Below are 18,723 nucleotides of genomic sequence, written 5' to 3'. Positions count from 1 at the left end.
TGGGCAGGGCTGTGGATTCCTGCCTGCCTGCCCGTTTGTCACCTGCCAGCTGGGCCAGGCCTGTGGTTTCCTCCGAGTAGTTTTCTCGGCCTTGCTGGCCCCCACCCAGGCTGAGCCTCGGCCACACAGCATGTTGATGAGGGATGAGTCACCACCATGGGGGGAGGAAAGGAAATGAAGTCCAGCCACAGCAGAGATGCAGGGCCTGGATCCAGCTGGGGAAACCGAGGCCAAGATGGGTAAGGTCCCTCAACAGAGACAGTAACAGCTGGAACTAGAACCCAGGACTCCCGACTCCCAGTGCAAGCCTCAGTTTCCCCCTCTGTAATATGAAGATGACAACCTCAGCTCTTTTTTCCTCTGCCACTCCTGGGGCCATTGTGACAGTTGAGAGATGGGATGGGGTGCTCATGCACCATATTTTACAGGTGAAAAAAACAGGTTCAGAGAGGGAAAGTGACTTGGCCAAGGCCACACAGCAAATTAACATGTCCGGTGCAAGAAGCTCATTCAGAGGCCGGTGCAGGGGCTCACGCCTGTAATCCTAGCACTTCGGGAGGCCAAGGTGGGCGGATCACCTGAGTCTGGGAGTTAGAGACCAGCTTAACCAACATGGAGAAACCCCATCTCTACTAAAAATATAGCCATGCATGGTGGCACATGCCTGTAATCCCAGCTACTCGCTTGAACCTGGGAGGTGGGAGGCGGAGGTTGCAGTGAGCTGAGATCGTGCCATTGCACTCCAGCCTGGGCAACAAGAGCAAAACTAGGTCTCAAAAAAAAAAGAAGCCCATTCAGAACCCAGCCCCACCCCTTCCCAGGAGCACACCTTAGAAAGCTCTTTATGATTCATCAGGTGCTTCCTTTGGGCCTCCCCTGGTCCCCAGAGGCAGAGAATATAGACTGGATAATATAGGTGGGGAAATGTGGGTTCCCACTGAGAGCCATGGAGCACACTCAGGGCAAAGCTGCTGCCGCGACCCTGTGGAGAGCTGGGTCTGCCTCTCTGCAGGCTTAGGCCCCAGCCCCATTGCTTTCCAGAATGCTCCCATCCTTGGCAGCTACAAGGAAGAAAGATTTTTCACCCTAGGAGCTGCCAGATGGAGGGAGGGAGCCCATAGCTGGTTTGGGACTGCCAAGCTGGACCAGGACTGAGCAAGGGTTCCCAGGGCATCAGTTTCCCCGGTGTCAGGCTGAGCTTCCCTGCTCCTTGCACGGTTTGCTCTGCCCACCACAGGCCCCAGGGCCGTGGGCCTCTCCTGCTCAGTGTCCATCCCAGCGCTGATGCTGTGATCTTCCCCTGTAAGGGGCCTCTGCTTGGGCTTCCCCTGAATGGGGTCCTGGGCCCTCTTTGTGAGCTGAGAAGGGTTAACAGCCTCAATGGGAGCGCTCCTCCCAGTTGGTCCCAGCCCAGAAAGCTTTCCTCCAAGACCATTTCCTGACTCAGGGCCTTAGCCAGGCCCACAGTGACCACCCCCAAGGGTCTGGAAGCCACTAAGGCCACATCTGGTTTGGATTACATCGGGGCTGGTGACGCTGTCTTTTCCTGTCTGGGTCCGGTGGCCTCGAATTCCACTGGCCACCTTGGACCCAACAAGACAGTGGTGGGTAAAGATTCAGCCAGTGAGAGGGCTGCCCGAGGGTGTGAAGCAGCCAGAGCTGTCCCGAAGGATGTGCCTACCTGGACCAATCTACCTATGCCGCTGCCTACACACCTGTTTCTTCCTTCGCGTTAATGGGTAATATTGATTGGGCACCACGCACTATACCAAGTGATTCCCATCAATTAACTCATTTTGTCTCCACCCTATGAGTAGGTATTTTCATTATCGACATTTCACAGATGAGGAGACTGAGGCACAAGGCTTGTATGGACAAGTCCGTGGGCTCCCAGCCAGTGAATAGGGGAGGCAGGATTCGAGGCTGGCCATCTGACTTCCCACACTGCGGCCACTTTACAACCATTTGTTGAGCCTGGCTCTGGGTCTGGCCCCCAGTGAGAGCCTGGGGGTGACTGAGTCATGGTCCTTGCCCTTGGGGAGCTCCCAGCCTCTGGAACCCCAGTGGGAGGATGGGGATCATGGTGAAGCTGGAAGGAAACTCATCAAACCATGAGGAAGGAAGGAGACACTAACCACTATTCTCTTCAGCTCACGCCCAAGTTGAGGGCACACAAGGAACAGGGTTTTCCAGACACAGGAGACTGCTGTCCACAGACTTGGAGCTGAGAATAAGCTCACCTTGGAGCAGGCCAGCAGGGCTTTCACATCAGATGAAGCAGGAAATTGGTCTGGAGAAGTTAGCAGGAGCCGAATGGCAAGCTGACTTGGGACAATGAGGAGCCGTGGAAAGGAGATCAGTTCCAGGCTTACAAAGGATCCCTGCGGCCAGGGAGGTCAGTGAATGGGAGAGAGAGGCTGGAGGCAGGGAGACCCGGTGGAGGCTGGGCCATGCCTGCTTGAAAGGCTGTAAGAACTGTGGGGAGAAGAGGGAGACGCCTCTAAGAGAGTTAGGCTGGTAACAGAGAGACTGGGCTCCAGGTCAGGCAGAACAGGGTTCCTATCTACTTATTTGCCCTCCCTGAGCCTCAGTTTCCTGTCTGTAAAATGGGGTAAGAATTGTACCTGCTTCTCAGGGTCAGTGAGAAAGTTACATGAGATCTATAGGTGGAACCTGGTACAAGCTACTGAACTTATGTTTGTTTCACAACTATTTCTCTGGCCCCAGCTACATTCCATTCACTGCCCTAGGTGCTGGAGACAAGCAATGAATAGACAAAAATCCCTGGCCTGGTGAAGCTTCATTCCAGTGGGGGAGACAGACACTGAATGGCAATAATGAATTTAGAGTATGTTAGTGGTGGGGAACATGGGGAATGTGGTGGTCAGGGTGGTCAGAGCGGGCTTCTCTGAGGATGTTTGAACAGGAACTGAAAGATGAGAGGGAGTGAACCCTGTGGACATTCATGGAAGATAAGGCAGAGCCAGTGTATAGGCTGCTTGGAGTGGGTAAGGGGGAAGGAAGGAGCTGCTTAAAGTGAGTGAGGGGGAAGGAAGGAGAAGCTGGGGCCAGACCACACTGGCCCTCGCCCATTAGCAAGACAGGGAACCTTGCGGGAGGGTGAGGGGGGCCTTTGAGAATTTTTTTTTTTTGAGACAGAGTCTTGCTCTGTCACCCAGGCTGGAGTGCAGTGGTATGATCTCAACTCACTGCAACCTCTGCCTCCTGGGTTCAAGTGTTTCTCCTGCCTCAGCCTCCCAAGTAGCTGGGATTACAGGCATGCGCCACTACACCAGGGTAATTTTTGAATTTTTAGTAGAGGCAGGGTTTCATTATGTTGGCCAGGCTGGTCTCGAACTCTACCTCAGGTGATCCACCCACCGTGGCCTCCCAGTGTTGGGATTATAGGCGTGAGCCACTGCAGCCAGCCTTGAGATTTAATTCATGGCGAATGAATGAACAGGTGACCATGACTCCATCCATCCACTCCTAAACCTTTATGGAGGGGCTACTATGTGCTTGTCATCGAGTTAGGAAAGATGACAAAACGCATAAGGCAGACCCAACTGGTGGCCCCTGAAGTTTACATTCTAAGGCAGAGACACAATAAAACATGAGGACATGCACCACATGTGTAATACATTGCAGCAGATGCCATGTCAGGGACACAAATGGGAGGCAGAGGGAGAATAATCTGGGGCATCTAATTAGACAAGGAGGTGCAGGAAGGCTTCTCAGAGAAGGTGATGTGATGTGGGTCCTGGGTGTAGAGACGCTGTCACTGTAGGCAAAGGGAACAGCCACTGCAAAGGCCTAGAGATAGAAAGGAAACTCACGGGAGGCAACTGTCTTAAGGGACTGGGAGGGTTGGTCCTCTCTTTTTTGTATTCAAGTGAGCTCAGGGAGACCTCAAAACTGGCCCTGAGGGCTGTGGTCAAGAGGAGGCAGCCCTGGTCTTTCTGGGGACACCAGGCTGGGTTCTGGCTGACAGTGGTCTGTTTTTAGCTATGGAACTGCTTCCTTCCGCCCCACAAGCTGCCTCCTCGAGTCACCACCCAGTACCAGAAGGGTAGGAACAACAGATTAGGCACCCCTGGGCCTGTGGGGATGTGGGTTTTGCCGTGTGTGAAGGGAGGGATGGAGAAGACTACGCTGAGGGTGTGAGGTCCTCCAATGGGGTTGTTTTATTAATAAATTATAATTTCATTCCTGTTGACTGAACTGTACAGGTAGTGTGCAGGACAAGGCTTTCCGCATACCAGTCCTGGGGACTGGAATCATTGCCCCCATTTTACAGATAAGGAAACAGACTCAGAGAGGTGAATCCACTTGCTCAAAGTCACACAGCAAGGAGATGAAGATGCCAGGAACTGAGTCAAAAGCCTTGTCTATGTAACAGTCCTTCTTCCCTCTGAATCCTGCCCTCCTGCCTCCACAGCAGCTAAACATTCCTCTGGGGCATAAATCAGGTTAAGGGACACATGTCCAGGACCCAAATACCTATTTATTGTACTTAACAAACATTTATTTGTTTGTTTGTTTATTTATTTATTTATTTTTGACACAGAGTCTTGCTCTATCGCCCAGGCTGGAGTGCAGTGGTGCAATCTCGACTCACTGCAACCTCCACCTCCTGGGTTCAAGCCATCCTCCTGCCTCACCCTCCCAAGTACATAGGACTACAGGTATGTGCCACCACACTCAGCTAATTTTTTTATTTTGTTTTTTTTTCTGTGGCTGCTTTCACGTTGTGATAATTTTTGTATTTTTAGTAGAGACAGGGTTTTACCCTGTTGGCCAGGTTGGTCTCAAACTCCTGACCTCAAGTGTTCCTCCCACCTCAGCCTCCCGAAGAGCTGGGATTACAGGTGTGAGCCACCAGGCCCAGCCAACAAATACTGATGTCGTAGCTTCCATGTGCCAGACCCTGTTCTAAGTACTTAAGTGCCAATGTTAACTCATGTAATCCTCACAATAGTATCATGGGGGTAGGTACTGTCGGGGTCCACATTTTACAGACGGGAGAAACCCAGAAAGAGGAAGGAACTTGCCCAAGGTCACACAGTCACACAGTTAGGAAGCAGCGCCTGTCAGTGGGTGGATGGGATTCTGGGTGGGGAAGGGATGTTTGGCTGAGGCCTGGATTCCTGGGTTCTGTACACTCCCAGCAGGCGGCATGCCAGGCTGGTCCACACAACCTCCCTGCTTTCCCTCATCATGAAGGCAGGCTTGCAGGGCCCTGCCCTCCAAGGGACTGTCTGGGGTGTGGGCAGGAGCGTCTAACTCTGGGCCATGGAATGCCATAAGCTAGGGAAGGAAGCAGGCAGGGCGGAGAGCAGGCTGTAGATAAGGCATCTGGGAGGAGGGGCCTGCTTAGGAAGGCTAGCCCTATGGGTGGGGAAGGGTGGTCTCCCTGGGGCCTAGGAGTCCTCCCGTCTCTTGGGAGAGCAAAGACTGAGGCCCAGCAGATGAAGCTTCCTGACGGTCCTTCAGAGCTGCCACACTTGGGTGGGAAGGGGCCGGCCACCTGGAAAGGCAGTGGGCTCCCCGTTCATGGAACCCCACGTGATGTTGACCACTTGATGTAGAGAGGATTCAGAAATCAGGCAGGAGATGCCCTTCCAGCTCTGATATTCCAGGAGTCTGAGCTGCTATGATTAAAAACTCTAGAGGATTCTGAAATACCCATTTCAGATTCTGATTCCCACGTTAGGATTTGATTCGTCTAACTCTACAAGGTGTCTCAGTATCCTTTTTGGCTGTCACCTGCTAAAGAGAAGGAATGGGGACTGGAATTCCTTCCTGGAGATGGACACCCTTCCTATGAGGAGGATCCTAGATGCAAAGTCTGATGCGATGGCCCTATCCCTCCCCTCCAGAGCTACACAGTTAAGGCATCAGAGGGGGTACCACGGATGGGTTGAGAAGCAGCTCTGCTCCTGCTTTGCTGTGTGACCTTAGGCACATCACGTATCTTCTCTGGCCTTGGTCTCTCCATCTGTGCCAAGGGTTTCTCTCTAGGTCGACAGGCATTCACTGTCCCCTGCAACCCCTGTCCAGATGATGGTGGTCAGGTGGGAGCCGGAGGTGAATGTCGGTTATGGAAAGAATGTGAAGGCAGGAGGCCCCATGGGTGGGGTCCCCAGGCTGGACAGCTAGCCAAGGGCGCATGAGATCATGGTGTCTCTTTGCCCAGCTCCTCCAGCCATCCCTCAGGTCAGACCCATTCCTGGGACTCAGACCCAAAGAGGCTGCCCTTTCCCCCAACTGCTAGGCAAAGCGAGTGAAATGCAGAGAGGCGGGCGCTGGTCCAGGCTCATATAGTGAGTCCAAGGTGTGCACTGAGCCCAGGGTCTTGCTTGGGGGTTGGGGCTGAGGGGGCCTGTCTTCACTTCTTGACTATGTTGGAGGCCAGAGAGAGATGTGCAGAGGGGGCTGTGAGCCTGCATCAGGGCGACCCTTTGCACTTTCCCCAAGGGGAAGGGGTGAGCAGGAGACTCAGCCTCCTTCTCCACAAGTTCCACCCTAGTGCAGAGCTAAACCCCTGTGGGTTGGGGGGATGCTGGGGACTGTGGCAGCCTGGGATCCCCCTGCCCAGCCAGCCTCCCATCCTCCTAGTAGCTCAGAACCCAGGCTGGGAAGGGACTGGGGTCACCAGGGCTCCACAGGAATGTGCAACAGGAACGGTGCCCGGCAGAGGCCTCTTCCCAGACCCAACTGAGAAAAAACTCTCACCCCTTTGAATCTGTCTGTCTCTGCCTCAGCAGGGTCTGTCTCTGTGCATCTCTTTCTCTGTCATATATACCCACGCAGCCTGAGACAGACTGATCCACACAGGCACATTTGTGGTACAGACTCACACAAGTGCCTCCTTCCCCGTCTCACCATGCCCTATGCACAGAGGGCCTTTCTCCTCCCCTCTGGCCCTTGAAGCTGTGCATAGGAGGCAGCACAGACCCTTCCTCCTTCTCCCATTGTTTGATGGGTTCTGGGCTGGGGCTCAGCAGGCATGGTGGGGAGGGGTCCCACAGCTGGCCAGGCATTTTCCCAGTCCCTCTCACCCTGCAGGTCCTCCTCCACCCCGGCTCTGAGACTGTGGGAACCAGACAGTTTGGGCTGTCCAGCCGGGCTCGCTTCCTCCCAGGCCCCAGGGGACCTGTTGGGGGAGGAGGGAGCTGCAGAGGCTGGAGTCCATGGGGCTGCCTGGCAAGGGAGGGCCTCTGGAGGGGACAGGGCTGCCTGCCCAAGAAGGGGTCTCCTGGGTGTAACCTCGTGGGGCATAAGACCCTCTAGACCCCATGCCAAAAATCAGAATGGGGGTGTCCCAGCATTCCTCCCCCTTCTCCCTATACCCATGATCCAGATAGGAAGACTGAGGCTCTGGGGAGGAAGCCATTGGCCTCTGCTCCTCCAGTGCTGGGGGCTGTGGGGACAGTGACGTTTCAGGTTCCTCTGTCTGTTCCTCTAACAAGGGCCATGAATATCCCCATTTCTCCTGCTTCTATGCAAAGGGATAGTTAGAGAAGGTCGAAGGTCAGGGTTCAGTCAATTTGAATGGTACCTAGGACAGTCACAGACCATGCCTCTGGCCCCAGAGAAATGCCATCTTAAAGAGACACCAGAGGACCTCAGAAAGCTGGGGACTCAGGGGAACTCCCCCATTAATGTGGGGAGTCCACGCAGGGGATAGATGCTGCCTTTTGAACCCTGGGTGCCCTGTCTGCACAATGGGCAAAGGGTGCCTTTCTAGCCCTGGCCTTCCAGGATTTCAGCAAAGCCCTCCCACCTCTGGGGGTCACCACCAGCTCTGCTCTGACCCTCTTCTCCATCCTGTGTCCTTACTCAAGTTGCAGGTCAGAGGCTGGAGGGTACAGCCACACAGATGTGGCTTTGATATCCTCTCTGCCACTCATTTGCCATCCGGAGTTGGAGCTGGTGAGCCTGTTTCCACCATTGTAAACGGGGCCAGCGTTCCATATCACACAGGTGAGATGATATATACAAGCCCAGGACAGGATCAGTGTCACAAATTATCAGAGTTATGATGACTGCTCCTATGGGGGCTGTTGAGTCCCAGCGTCTGAGACGGGAGAATAGGTTGCTCAGGCCAGCCCAGCCTTGCCCCTGCCCAGTCTCTCCCTTGCCTGTATCCTTCTCTCTCTGCCCTTGTTCTCTGCCTCCCCTTCCTCTCCCTTTCTGGGAAACTCCCTGAGAAAGTCCCCAGCAGGAGAAAAACCTCATGTGAGACATTGCTACCCGGGGGCTCTGCCCCGAATACACAACTTACCAGCCACAGCCACCCCACATACAACCAGGCACCCTGGTCCTCAGCCACCAGGCAAGCTGACCCTCATGATCACATGGCTTTATTGGCCCTGAGAGCCACAGAGTAAGTCCCAAGGGGTCCTGCTTCCCCTCACCCCCAAGTTTGTCCGGAGGCCTCAGGGGCCTGGCTGAGCACCGCTTCCATCCTGGATTTTCATCCTGGTTGTCCTTGTCTCGCCAGGGCTGGGGACTTCGAGAGTTCTCCAGATCCTAGAGCCAGGCTCAGCCCAGAGGGTGTAGTTGGCAAGGGCCCTGCAGGGACTGCCCGAGGCGAGGCTGCCTTTACTCAAAGAAGAACATTCCTGGCGTCCGGTATAGGCAGGGGGTCAGCCCCAGTGGGTAGCCGGAGCCTCCCTGGACAGTGAAGCCACCTGCAACCCAGGGTTCCTTGGGGTCAGCTGGCAGGGGCAGTGGGGCTCGGAGTGAGGCTGGAGGGGTGGGTGGTGCAGGGGAGGGGGCTGCTGAGGCCAAGAGGTGCTCAAGGCCTGGGTCAGTCCCCATGCAAAAATTCAGCGCCTGCAGCCGGCACTGGTAGCTGCTCTCGATGCCTGCCTCTGGGGACAAGGCAGGTGTAGGGACCTTGTTAAAACCCTCAGCCTCAGAGAAGCCAGCAGGAAAGCCAAATGCTGGGCATGAGGAAGATGCGGTGGCCACAAGGAGCTCCCCTGGGCCTGTAGGCTTGGGCGTGGAAATCTCTTTGGGCTCCATGGGTGGCCGAGGCCTGGCATCAGCGGTTGCTGGGCACATACTGGCTGGCATGGCCCCCACCAGACCCCCAAAGCTTAGGCCCTTGTGGTCTGGCAGCTCTGGCAGGAATGAGCACTGCCTGGCGGTTGTGGTGTTGGGGCCTCCTGGGTCCTGGCTGGTCGCCCTGAGGGGTCCACGGCGTGGCTTAGTAGGGCCCCTGGTGCCCTCCGCACCTGTCCGCCGGGTGAAGCGGCGGCGGCGGCGTAGGAAGCTGCCGTGCTCAAACATGTCGTGGCAGTCAGGGTCCAGCGTCCAGTAGCTGCCCTTGCCTGGCTTGCGGTCATCGCGGGGCACCTTGACAAAGCACTCGTTGAGTGACAGGTTGTGGCGGATGCTGTTCTGCCAGCCGGGCCGGTTGTGGCGGTAGAAGGCAAAGCGGCCCATGATGTAGCGGTAGATGCCACTAAGGGTGGCCCGCTGCCCCGGTGAGCTCTGGATGGCCATAGCAATAAGGGCGATGTAGCTGTAGGGAGGCTTGGTCGACTCGGCCGCAGGGGCCTGGGGTCCGGGCGGGGGCTGCTGCTGCTGCATGCTGGCTGTGTTGGCCGGGCTGCCGGGACCTGGCGGGTCAGGCTCCGTGTCCAGGGCTGGCGTCAAAAACAGCCTGCCCGGGCTGGTTAAAAGGTCCACTGGCCCAGCCTCCCAGCCTGGAAAGGCAAAAAGGGGTGGGTCTGCTGAGCTGTCCTCCCCTCCTCCCTCGCCCCACTCCCTCAAGGGCCAAGAGAGGCGGGCAGGAGAGGCCAGTAGTGGGAGGCCAAGCAGCTGCCAGGGACGAGGAGGTGGGAAAGAAGGGACTGAGACCCTCAGCCCACGTGTGCTGGGAGGTGGTGGCTGGGGAGGGACAGGATGTGAAACTGAGCACGCCAGAGACAAAACCAAAATGAGACAGGCAGAAATGTATGAAACAGAGACAGGGAAAAAAGAGAGACAGAGACAGAGAGAGGAGGGAGAAAGAGAGGAAGAGACAAAGATAAGACGAGGCAGATACAACGAACAGAGACACAGAGGCTCTCACACACACACACACTGACACAGACACACACAGAGACACATACACAGACACACACACACAGACACGCAGACACACAGACACACACAGACATGCAGACACACATACAGACACAGACAAACACACAGACACACACATAGACATACACACAAGCACAGACACACACAGACACAAACACACACAGACATACACACACACAGAAACACACAGAGACAGACATACAGACACAAACACACATAGACACACAGACACACACACATAGACATACACACAAGCACAGACACACAGACACCCAGATATACACAAACACACACACAGACACACAAGCACACACATGTATTAAACAGAGAAAGTGAGAATCACTGAGCAGGCAGAATCGAGGAAATCCACAGAGCCAGAGAGAAAGGAGACACAATGAGACACAGGTGCAAACACAAGGAGTGAAAGGAGTGAATAGAGAGAGAGGAGGAGAGGCAGGGCCTGAGCCCCGTCTCCCTAGAGTGAGAAAAGCCCCAGGGGCCTCTCTGATCTCTACCTCTACTCCCGCTTTTCCCTCTCCTCCTCCCAGGCCTGTGGTCTACTGCCTTCTCCTGTGGGGCAGAGCCCTTGGGGCCACAGCACTCCTACCCCACCTCCTAGCTCTGGGGTGTGTGCAGGGAGGGGCACCTAGGATGGTAATAAGGAGAGTCCACGAAATTCAGTTCTGCTGAGCCCCTGTCGCCCCCTAGTGACTGGTCTGGGAAGGACAGCTATCTGGGGAGAGATCCTCCCTCCCAAGAGGCCCCTCAGAACCCTGGCTAAGCCTCAGTTTCCCCATCTCTAAAATGGAGCTGGTGACTCCTCAGCTTTCCAGGCCATGGTGAGGAGGCAACCAGTTCCCTTTACACAGAATCCGGCACCTCAGAGAGCCTAGTATGGACAGGGGTATGAACATGGCTGCGGATTGCCACTCTGAACTGAGGCTACCCCAGCTGCAGCCTGGGGTCGGGAGGTCCAGACAGGTCAGGCTCAGAACAGGCAGGCCTTCTGGAGCAGGCAGCAGCATCCTCTCTGCTTTACACTCCCAAGTCACACAGGCCAAGTGTACCAGGCCAGCTCACCTCCCCAACCCTACACTTACTTCTCCAACCAAGCCTGCTCTGGAGGGCTCCATAGGTCCTTTATTTTATTTTATTTATTTGCGACAGAGTCTTATTTTCTAGAGACCAGTCTGGCCAACAAGGTGAAACCCCATCTCTACTAAAAATACAAAAATTAGCTAGGTGTGGTGACACGTGCCTGTAATCCCAGCTACTAGGGTGGCTCAGGCAGGAGAATCACTTGAACCCAGGAGGCAGAAATTGTGGTGAGCCCAGATTGAGCCACTGCAATCCAGCCTGGGTGACAGAGTGAGACTCCATCAATCAATCAATCAATCAATAAAAGGCCTGCTATGTGGGGTGGAAAACACCTACTTTACTCACATGGCAGGGGAACCAACTTTCTGGCTGTAGTCCCCCCTTCAGTTCCCAAAGAGTCCCTACAATTTACAGCTTGCAAAGACCAGTGGGGCTTGGAGGAGGGCTGGTCTTCCCCGTCAGCCTCTGCCTTGGGGCTGTGTTTGGAGGTCTGCTGCGATTTCTTCAAAGACAGCATCCTAGAGGCTCTGGTGGTCCAGGGGTTACCATCCAAAGCCCAGGGTTCAGCCAAGTCCTCTGTTTTGGGATCCTTCGTGGCTCCCCCGGATAAAGACAAGAGACTAGCTTCAGGAAGAGGAAGGGTCTGGAAACTCAAGGCCCCTGAGAGAACAGGCAGTTTTGTTATGGATGGGTTCCACACTAAACAACCCGGATGATCTAATTATTGGTAAAAACTTTAAGCAAACTTATAATGGACTCATCTGCAGGTTAAGGCTGGCTCTGAGAAAAGTGCTACGGACAAGCTGGGCTCTCAGAAAGAGATGAAGTCTTGCTTCTGCCCCCGTTGCCGCCTTTTGGGGCCTCAAGGTCAAGTTCAGTTTTGTGCCGAAGTCCCATGCCCAGCTGCGGGGCGGTGTGGCCTACTCTAGAGGTTCGGGGCCACTGGCAGAGGAGTGGAAGCTGCAATCCACCTCTGCCATCCAGTGGACCCAGGTGATGTGCCTGGGGAGGCCTCAAGTCCATGGGCTTAGTGTGGGCAGGGTTGTGTGGGAGAAGGGAGCCCCTATTTTGGGGGCTGCCTTCAGCAGTTACAGGAGAAGGAAGTGGCCTGTTTAGGACGGAGGCAGCTGCGTTGAGGCAGCTACACCATCAGGGATGCCAGGCTGAGGACCCATCGGGGCACTCGGCCAAGGCACTTCAAGTGCAAAACAAGATCCTAGGCCGCACCTGCACCTGCTGGGAGGCAGGCAGGGTGATGAGCAGACCCTCTGTTTCCTGCCTTGGATGTCCCAGTGGGAAGTCACAGCTCTAGTTACAGCCCATCCCTACCTCCATTTTCCAGGTAGGGTCCTACAGACCCAAGGGTGCTAGAAGGGACAGAGGCAGAGCTGGGACTGAGGACGTGGGAGAGGCTGTCTGGAGGGGACTGGAGGGCACTGGAGGGTGTGCTTCTCAGCTGAAGTGGAAGGAATGACTCACGTGAGCCATGATAAAGCTGCTTTTCCAGCTGCTCTGGGGGGCCCAGGTCCTCCTGGCCAAAGCACAGATGGACCCGGTACTCTGGCTCTGGGTTACCATCCTGCAGGTGGGTGCACATTTCTACAGCACTGAGACTGTAGGGACTGGGTAGGAACTAGGCATCCTGCTGGTGTCCACCTTGTGCTCACTTCCCGTGCCCCGAGTCCTGTGAGCCCACGTCCCCATTATGTGCCTGTGCCCCGGGCCCATGTCCACATCACTATGCCTGTCCCATGTCCCACATCTGTGCCCACTTCCAGGGCTCATGTCCCTTCCTTGGCCCTTATTCCCACTCCCACACCTTTAAGCCCAACTCACATTCGCCTATACCTATCTTGTGCTTGGTGCACCTGACGCTCTGTGCTCCTAAGCCAACACATGTAACCAAGGCCTGTGCTTATGCTCCACACACAACGCCTCAAGCCTGCCCCGTGCCAGCACGCCATGTACCCTATGTCTATATTTGTGCCCACTCCTTCTGGTGCCTGTATTCTTTCCCATCCCTGGAGCTTCTGTGCCATATTCTTTGTGTCAATGCCCAGCTTATGCCCAGCACCCTTAGGCCCATTCCCCTGAGCTCGCATTTCATGCGCCCACTCTCCTCTGTCCATGTTTCTTTGCCCGCCCTGTCCTTATGCCCTCGTGCCCATGCCACTCTGCTCCAGTCCCCCAGCGGTCCTACAACTTCGAGGAAGCGGCGTGTGTTCGGGAGCTGGCAGAAGGGTGCGCTCCCGCTCCAGCTTTTTGGGCTGCGCTAGGGGCAGGGCGAGCAGGCCGCGCCAGTACAGGCGGTCCTGGCACAGGCGCTTGGCGAACTCGCCGTCAGGAGCCACCCAGAGCTGCACACGGCACTCCAGGTGAGGCAACTGTCGCTGCAGCACGTGAGCGCTGGGCGGTGGTTCGGGGAGGCGAACCTGGGTGACGTGAGGTGGCGGCCCCAGCAGGCGCTGGGCAGCGCGGCCCGCGGACTCAGACGACAATGCTGGGCTGTGCGCCCGCCCGGTGGCTTCTCGCACCAGCGCGGCGCCAGAGAAGAGCCACAAGCGCAGCCAGCGGGCTGTGGGGCGACAGAGAGGGTGCGTGGGCTGGGAGTGGGCGGCGCCAGCTCCTCCCACCTCCTTACCCTTCCCTTCACAACCCTGCCGGACGCAGAGGTCGTCCCAGCCTCCACCTCGGGGAATTGTTGATGCTCGCTCCCTATTAGTGAAGATAAGAATTTTAGTAATAATAGTAGTAAATAATAGCTTCCAGTATAATTGAGCTGGTAGTTGAGCTCTGTGGTTAAAAGCTGGGCCATCTGTACAGTGAGGGCATGACCCTCCCAGCAAATCCTCTGGGGTCATAGGAGCTTCCTCCCAGCAAAGGTTTTGATGCAGGTGGAAATAACCGTAACAGCGACAGTAAGACAGCCCAGAAGCGTCTCCTGTGAGAAACCAGCCATCGTGCTCAGTGGTTAGGGTTGTGGGCACTGCAGCCGGGCCCTTGGATTCTAGTCTGTCACTGCCACTTAGGGGCTGTGACCTGTTAGTAACTTTTCCAGGGTTACCAGCTGTGTGACCTCAGGCAAGGTTCTTCACCTCTGTCCTGGTCTGGGTATCTATAAAATGGAGCTTGGATGGGTGCCTGGCATAAACTAAGACCTCAGCAAATGTTGACTGCTGTGTCTATTACTGGGAGCCTGGGCTGGGTGCTTTGACTGGGAGACAGAGGCTGGCTGGCCCCACCAGGGCCCTCCCCAGTTCTGGACCCTGGTCATTCCTTACCAGGTTGCTGAAGTCATTGGAGGGCACTGGGCACCAGGGGTGTTTGAGATCCTATGCCTGGTACCCTGGCAAAGGAGAGGAAGCAGTCAGGCACCACAGGTCAAGGAGGAGGCCAGGGAGGAGGAACGGGTGGGTGAGGAGATCCAGTCCTTACTGTGGTCCACCAAAGGGCGGTGAGGAGGATGGGTGGTAGTAAGGGACCCTGCTGGGCCAGCCTGCGGAGCCACTCCTTGTCCTCATCCTCTGGCAAATCTGGAGCCATCCTGAGTATTGGGAGAGGGGGCCACAAGGGTGGCAGATGGGTGCGTTCCCGCTCCAGCTTTTTGGAGGCCTGTGACTCCTCGGGAGTTCCCAGACTGTCCCCACTAGGACGGAGAGAGGTCTGGAAGGACTGAAGGCCAGCTGGGGTTGACAGTTGCAGCTATGGGATCCATGAATAACGAGGGTCGACTGTGTGTGCTGGGTAAAGAGCAAGAGAAATTAAGGAGGAAGAGGTAGGTTGAGCTAGATCATGAATGTCCTTGGAGGCCAGTTTTATTCCATGATCTTTGGGCACCCGAAGGCTTTGGAGCCAAGGAGTCACATGTATGTGTCAGTGGTACACTGAGGGATGGGTCAGAGCAGCCAGAAGGACAGGGAGGCCAGCCCCTGGAGTCTCTGAACAACAGCACATTAGCCTTAAGGGACAGGCCATGCAACCATCCATTCAACACTTATTGAGCACCTACTATGTGCCAGGCAAAGTGTTTGGTGTCACCACCCTCAAGCGGCTCATGGTCTGCTGGAGAAGACTGACTCACACCAGACATTTAAAATTCATAGGGAAAGTTGTTCAATGAGCCTTCACCTATGGAGTCAGTGATGACTTGGAAGAAGCACTGAACTGGAGCTTAATAAATGAATTAAATAAATGAATGCATCGGGGAAGGTTCTCTCTTTTATAAAACATTTTTTATTTCCATAGGTTTTTGGGGAACAGGTGGTATTTGGTCACATGAGTAAGTTCGTTAGTGGCAGTTGGTGAGATTTTGGTGCATCCGTCACCAGAGCAGTGTACACTGAACCCAATCAGTCTTTTATCCCTCACCTCCTGGGGAAGACTCGCTTGAGGAAGAGGTGGTTAAGCTGAGGATGGTGGGAGCTGACCAGTAAAGGTGAAGAGGAGAAGGTGTCGCAGGCAGAGGGAACCGCATGTGCAAATGTTTCATGGTGATAAAGACATGAAACATTTAAAACGAAAAGAGCTAACGTCGGGGCAGGGAGGGGGTGGAGACAGATGAGGCCAGCGAGGGGCAGTTCATGCATGGCTTTGAGGCCAGAGTGAGGAGTTGGGACTCCTTCACAAGGGCAATGGGGAGCTATGGAAGGAGTCTGAGTAGGGGAGGGTCAAGGCCAGATTTACATTTAGAAAGATCCCTCTTGAGGACTGTGGAGATTGCTGAGGGACAGGGGAAGCAGGAAGCCCAGGGAGGTCACTGCAGTTGTCCTGTGAGAGCTGGTAGAAATGGGTTCCGGCAGGTGGACTGAAGAGGTGTTCTGCAGGGAGCGCCAGCAGGCCTCGGTCATGGAGTAGAATGAGGCTGGAAGGTGGGAAGTGGCCAGGGTTCCGGCACCCAGGTGGAAGTTTGTGGGGCTGAGTTGCTGAGTGTGGTGTTTGGAGTATGTTGAGTTTGAGGTGCTCAGGGCCACCCAGGAGATAGCGCCCAGCAGGCAGCTTGATGAGCAGGCTTGGGGTTCAGAGAAAGACCCAGAGCCTCCAGGCTAAGGTCATAGAAGGGGAGAGTGGGACATGAGGAAGTGGGTCCAGGAGTGAGTGCTGGGAGCCCCGGCAGAGAAGAGGACAGGATGGAGGCTGAGAAGCAAAGGACTGGAGGAGTTGTGGGGCAGGCAGCAGAGATTCTGGAAGTCAAGTGAGAGTGTTTCAAGGAGGAGGGAGGGCCTGTGAGATGCAGACCCACTCGGGAGCCAAAGAAGATGATGACAGTGACATATGCTTGGATTTGGCAACTAGAGGCATTATCGAGAGGGACCAAGAGGGACAGAAGCCGGACTGGTCATGGGCAGCTGGGAGGCTGAGAGGGAGGGGGTTAGTGTGAGGAAGCTCTCCAGGTGCTTCCCACTGTGGAAGGAGGGGAGGCCACAGAAGGAGGGCTGGAGGTGACTCAGGTTTGGGGTGGTGGGGGGTAGGTGTGCAGTCATTTGCTTATTTCTCAGGGGAGAGATCCCAGAATTGAAATGACTGCAACTATCTCTCCACAATGCCAGGAGTCCTCTAAGGGATCTTTCTAAATGCAAATCTGGTCTTTTTTTTTTCTTTTTATACAGGTGGGGTCTCACTATGTTGCCCAGGCTGGTCTCAAACTCCTGGGCTCAAGTGATCCTCCTGCCTTGACCTCCCAAAGTGCTAGGATTACAGTTGGGCCACAGCTCCTGGCCACAAATCTGATCTTCACCCTCCCCTACTCAGAATCCTTTCATAGCTCCCCATTGCCCTTGTGAAAGAGTTCCAACTCTTCAAGATGGCCTCAAGGCCATGCATGAACTGCCCCTCCCGGGCCTCATCTGCCTTTACTCCCTCTCCTCCCCCACTTTAGTTCCTTTCGTTTCTAAATGTTTCATGCCTTTATCACCATTAGACCTTTGCACGTGCGGTTCCCTTTGCCTGCGACACCTTCTCCTCTTCACCTTTACCTGGCAAGCTCCCACCATCCCCAGCTTAACCATCTCTTTCTCAAGAAAGGAGCTCATTTGGAAGAAGTTAATGATGACTAGGAAAAGAAGGACATTCCTGCAGGAGGTCTCTGAGAAGGGCTGGTGCTGGGAGCACTGAAAAGTTTCCAGAGCTGCAGAGGTTGGTGGGCTTGGGGGTGGGGGGCTGAGGGAATTCCCATCAGAGCGTTGGTAGAGCGGGAGAAGAGGCCCTCTGGGAGGGGAGGGTGGTGAATGCCATGGCCACCTCAGCCGATTGTTTTAAGAGAGTGTCCAAGGGTCCCTCATATGTAGAGAACACTACCCTCAGCCCTAAAGGCCAGCAAGTGGCCCAGGGTCACCAGCTATCAGTCAGTCCCAGTGCTGGGGCCACTTGTGTCCAGAGCCTGCCCAGTGCTGAGCGTCTTCATTCCATTGTCCCCTGAAGAGAGCTGAGTCCTGCTGTGCCTCACAGCCCTGCTTGGCTACGTGCTTCCAGGGGATGCGGAAGAGGGTCCTGTCCGAGTCCTCCCAGCGCAATCCACCTGGCATCGACTCTCAGTCTGTGCCACCCCAGTCCCAGTGGCACAGGGGACCTCTGGCTCTGCCACGGGTCCACCTGCTGTCGGGGACCTTCCCTTCCTTCTGGCCATCGGGGATGCAGTGTTCAGGGGGCCTGGTCTTGGGCTCGCAGTGGCTGGATCCACGTGGGCCCGGGACTCTGGGGCACCTAGGTGGTGTGCGGAGGCGATGAAAGTGAAAGTCTGGGTGGGCAAGTCTCACTTTCTGTTTTGTCCCCTCTTCTGGGAGCCCCTTTCCTTTCACCCCTCCCTGTGGCTGCCTGGCCTGGAGGGCATTGAGCCTCTTCTGTGGATCGGCAGGAGGCGCTGTGGGACACAAGACCCACCCAAGCGGGGTAGCCTGGGCTCTGAAGGGCCCAGGAGGTGGCCCCACGAGCATCCAGAGACACAGATTTCCTCATCCCGCACCCATCACCTGCTCTTCCCGGCCCACCTGAAGACTTGTCAGTCTCTTTTCAGGACCTGGAGTGTTGAGATTGGAAAGACAGGGCCTCTCAAACTAGCTCCTGCCAGAACGGGGAGGCAGCAACTCGTTTCAAATGCACACTCATGACCTCCATCCCAGACCTGCGGAATCAGACTTTCTGGGCAGGAAGCCCAGGAAACCTGAATTGTAATGAGTTCCCCTGAGGGGTTCTGACGCAGGTGGTCCAGGGGTCACACTTATTTCCTTAAATTTTAGGAGTTCCCACTTACTGACTGCTCGTCGCAGTGCTGGGCCTGGCTAAACACCTCCCTGCAGTGTCTCCATTGCTTCTCACAACAGCATATGAGGTTAGCATAACGCCCTGTTTTAATGTTAAGACTGAGGCTCAGAGAGGTTAAAGCCCTCTAACAAGGTCACAGAGCTAGTGGGTGGTGGAGCCAGGAGCCAGACTGTGTCTCTCTGCTCCCTAGAGCCCAGGAGCCTAAGCAGTGCCCACACTGCCTGCCGACAGCTACACCTGCACTTTGCGGATTCTTGGTGGGGTCTC

At 55.4% G+C, this 18,723-nt stretch overlaps 2 protein-coding genes across 2 annotated transcripts; both read right to left on the bottom strand.

Moving 5' to 3' along the window:
• Positions 1-8,352: 8,352 nt before the first annotated feature.
• Positions 8,353-9,667, bottom strand: FOXS1 (forkhead box S1). Its single transcript, XM_008995572.5, has one exon. It carries the CDS (start codon positions 9,601-9,603, stop codon positions 8,608-8,610), a length of 996 nt encoding a protein of 331 aa, XP_008993820.3. The 5' UTR covers positions 9,604-9,667; the 3' UTR covers positions 8,353-8,607.
• Positions 9,668-11,196: 1,529 nt separating this feature from the next.
• On the bottom strand, positions 11,197-15,246 carry LOC144582437 (interferon regulatory factor 4-like). The gene is made up of 3 exons (XM_078371141.1): positions 14,635-15,246; positions 14,481-14,545; positions 11,197-13,914 (listed from the first exon to the last, which is right to left on the bottom strand). The coding sequence occupies exons 1-3, from the start codon at positions 14,740-14,742 to the stop codon at positions 13,350-13,352; spliced, it is 738 nt and encodes a 245-aa protein (XP_078227267.1). The 5' UTR covers positions 14,743-15,246; the 3' UTR covers positions 11,197-13,349.
• Positions 15,247-18,723: the final 3,477 nt, after the last annotated feature.

The sequence above is a fragment of the Callithrix jacchus genome, chromosome 5 (assembly GCF_049354715.1).
Source record: "Callithrix jacchus isolate 240 chromosome 5, calJac240_pri, whole genome shotgun sequence".
Taxonomy (NCBI): Eukaryota; Metazoa; Chordata; class Mammalia; order Primates; family Cebidae; genus Callithrix; species Callithrix jacchus.
The sequence above is the reverse complement of the archived record's forward strand: the minus strand, read 5'-3'. Positions and strand labels throughout refer to the sequence as shown.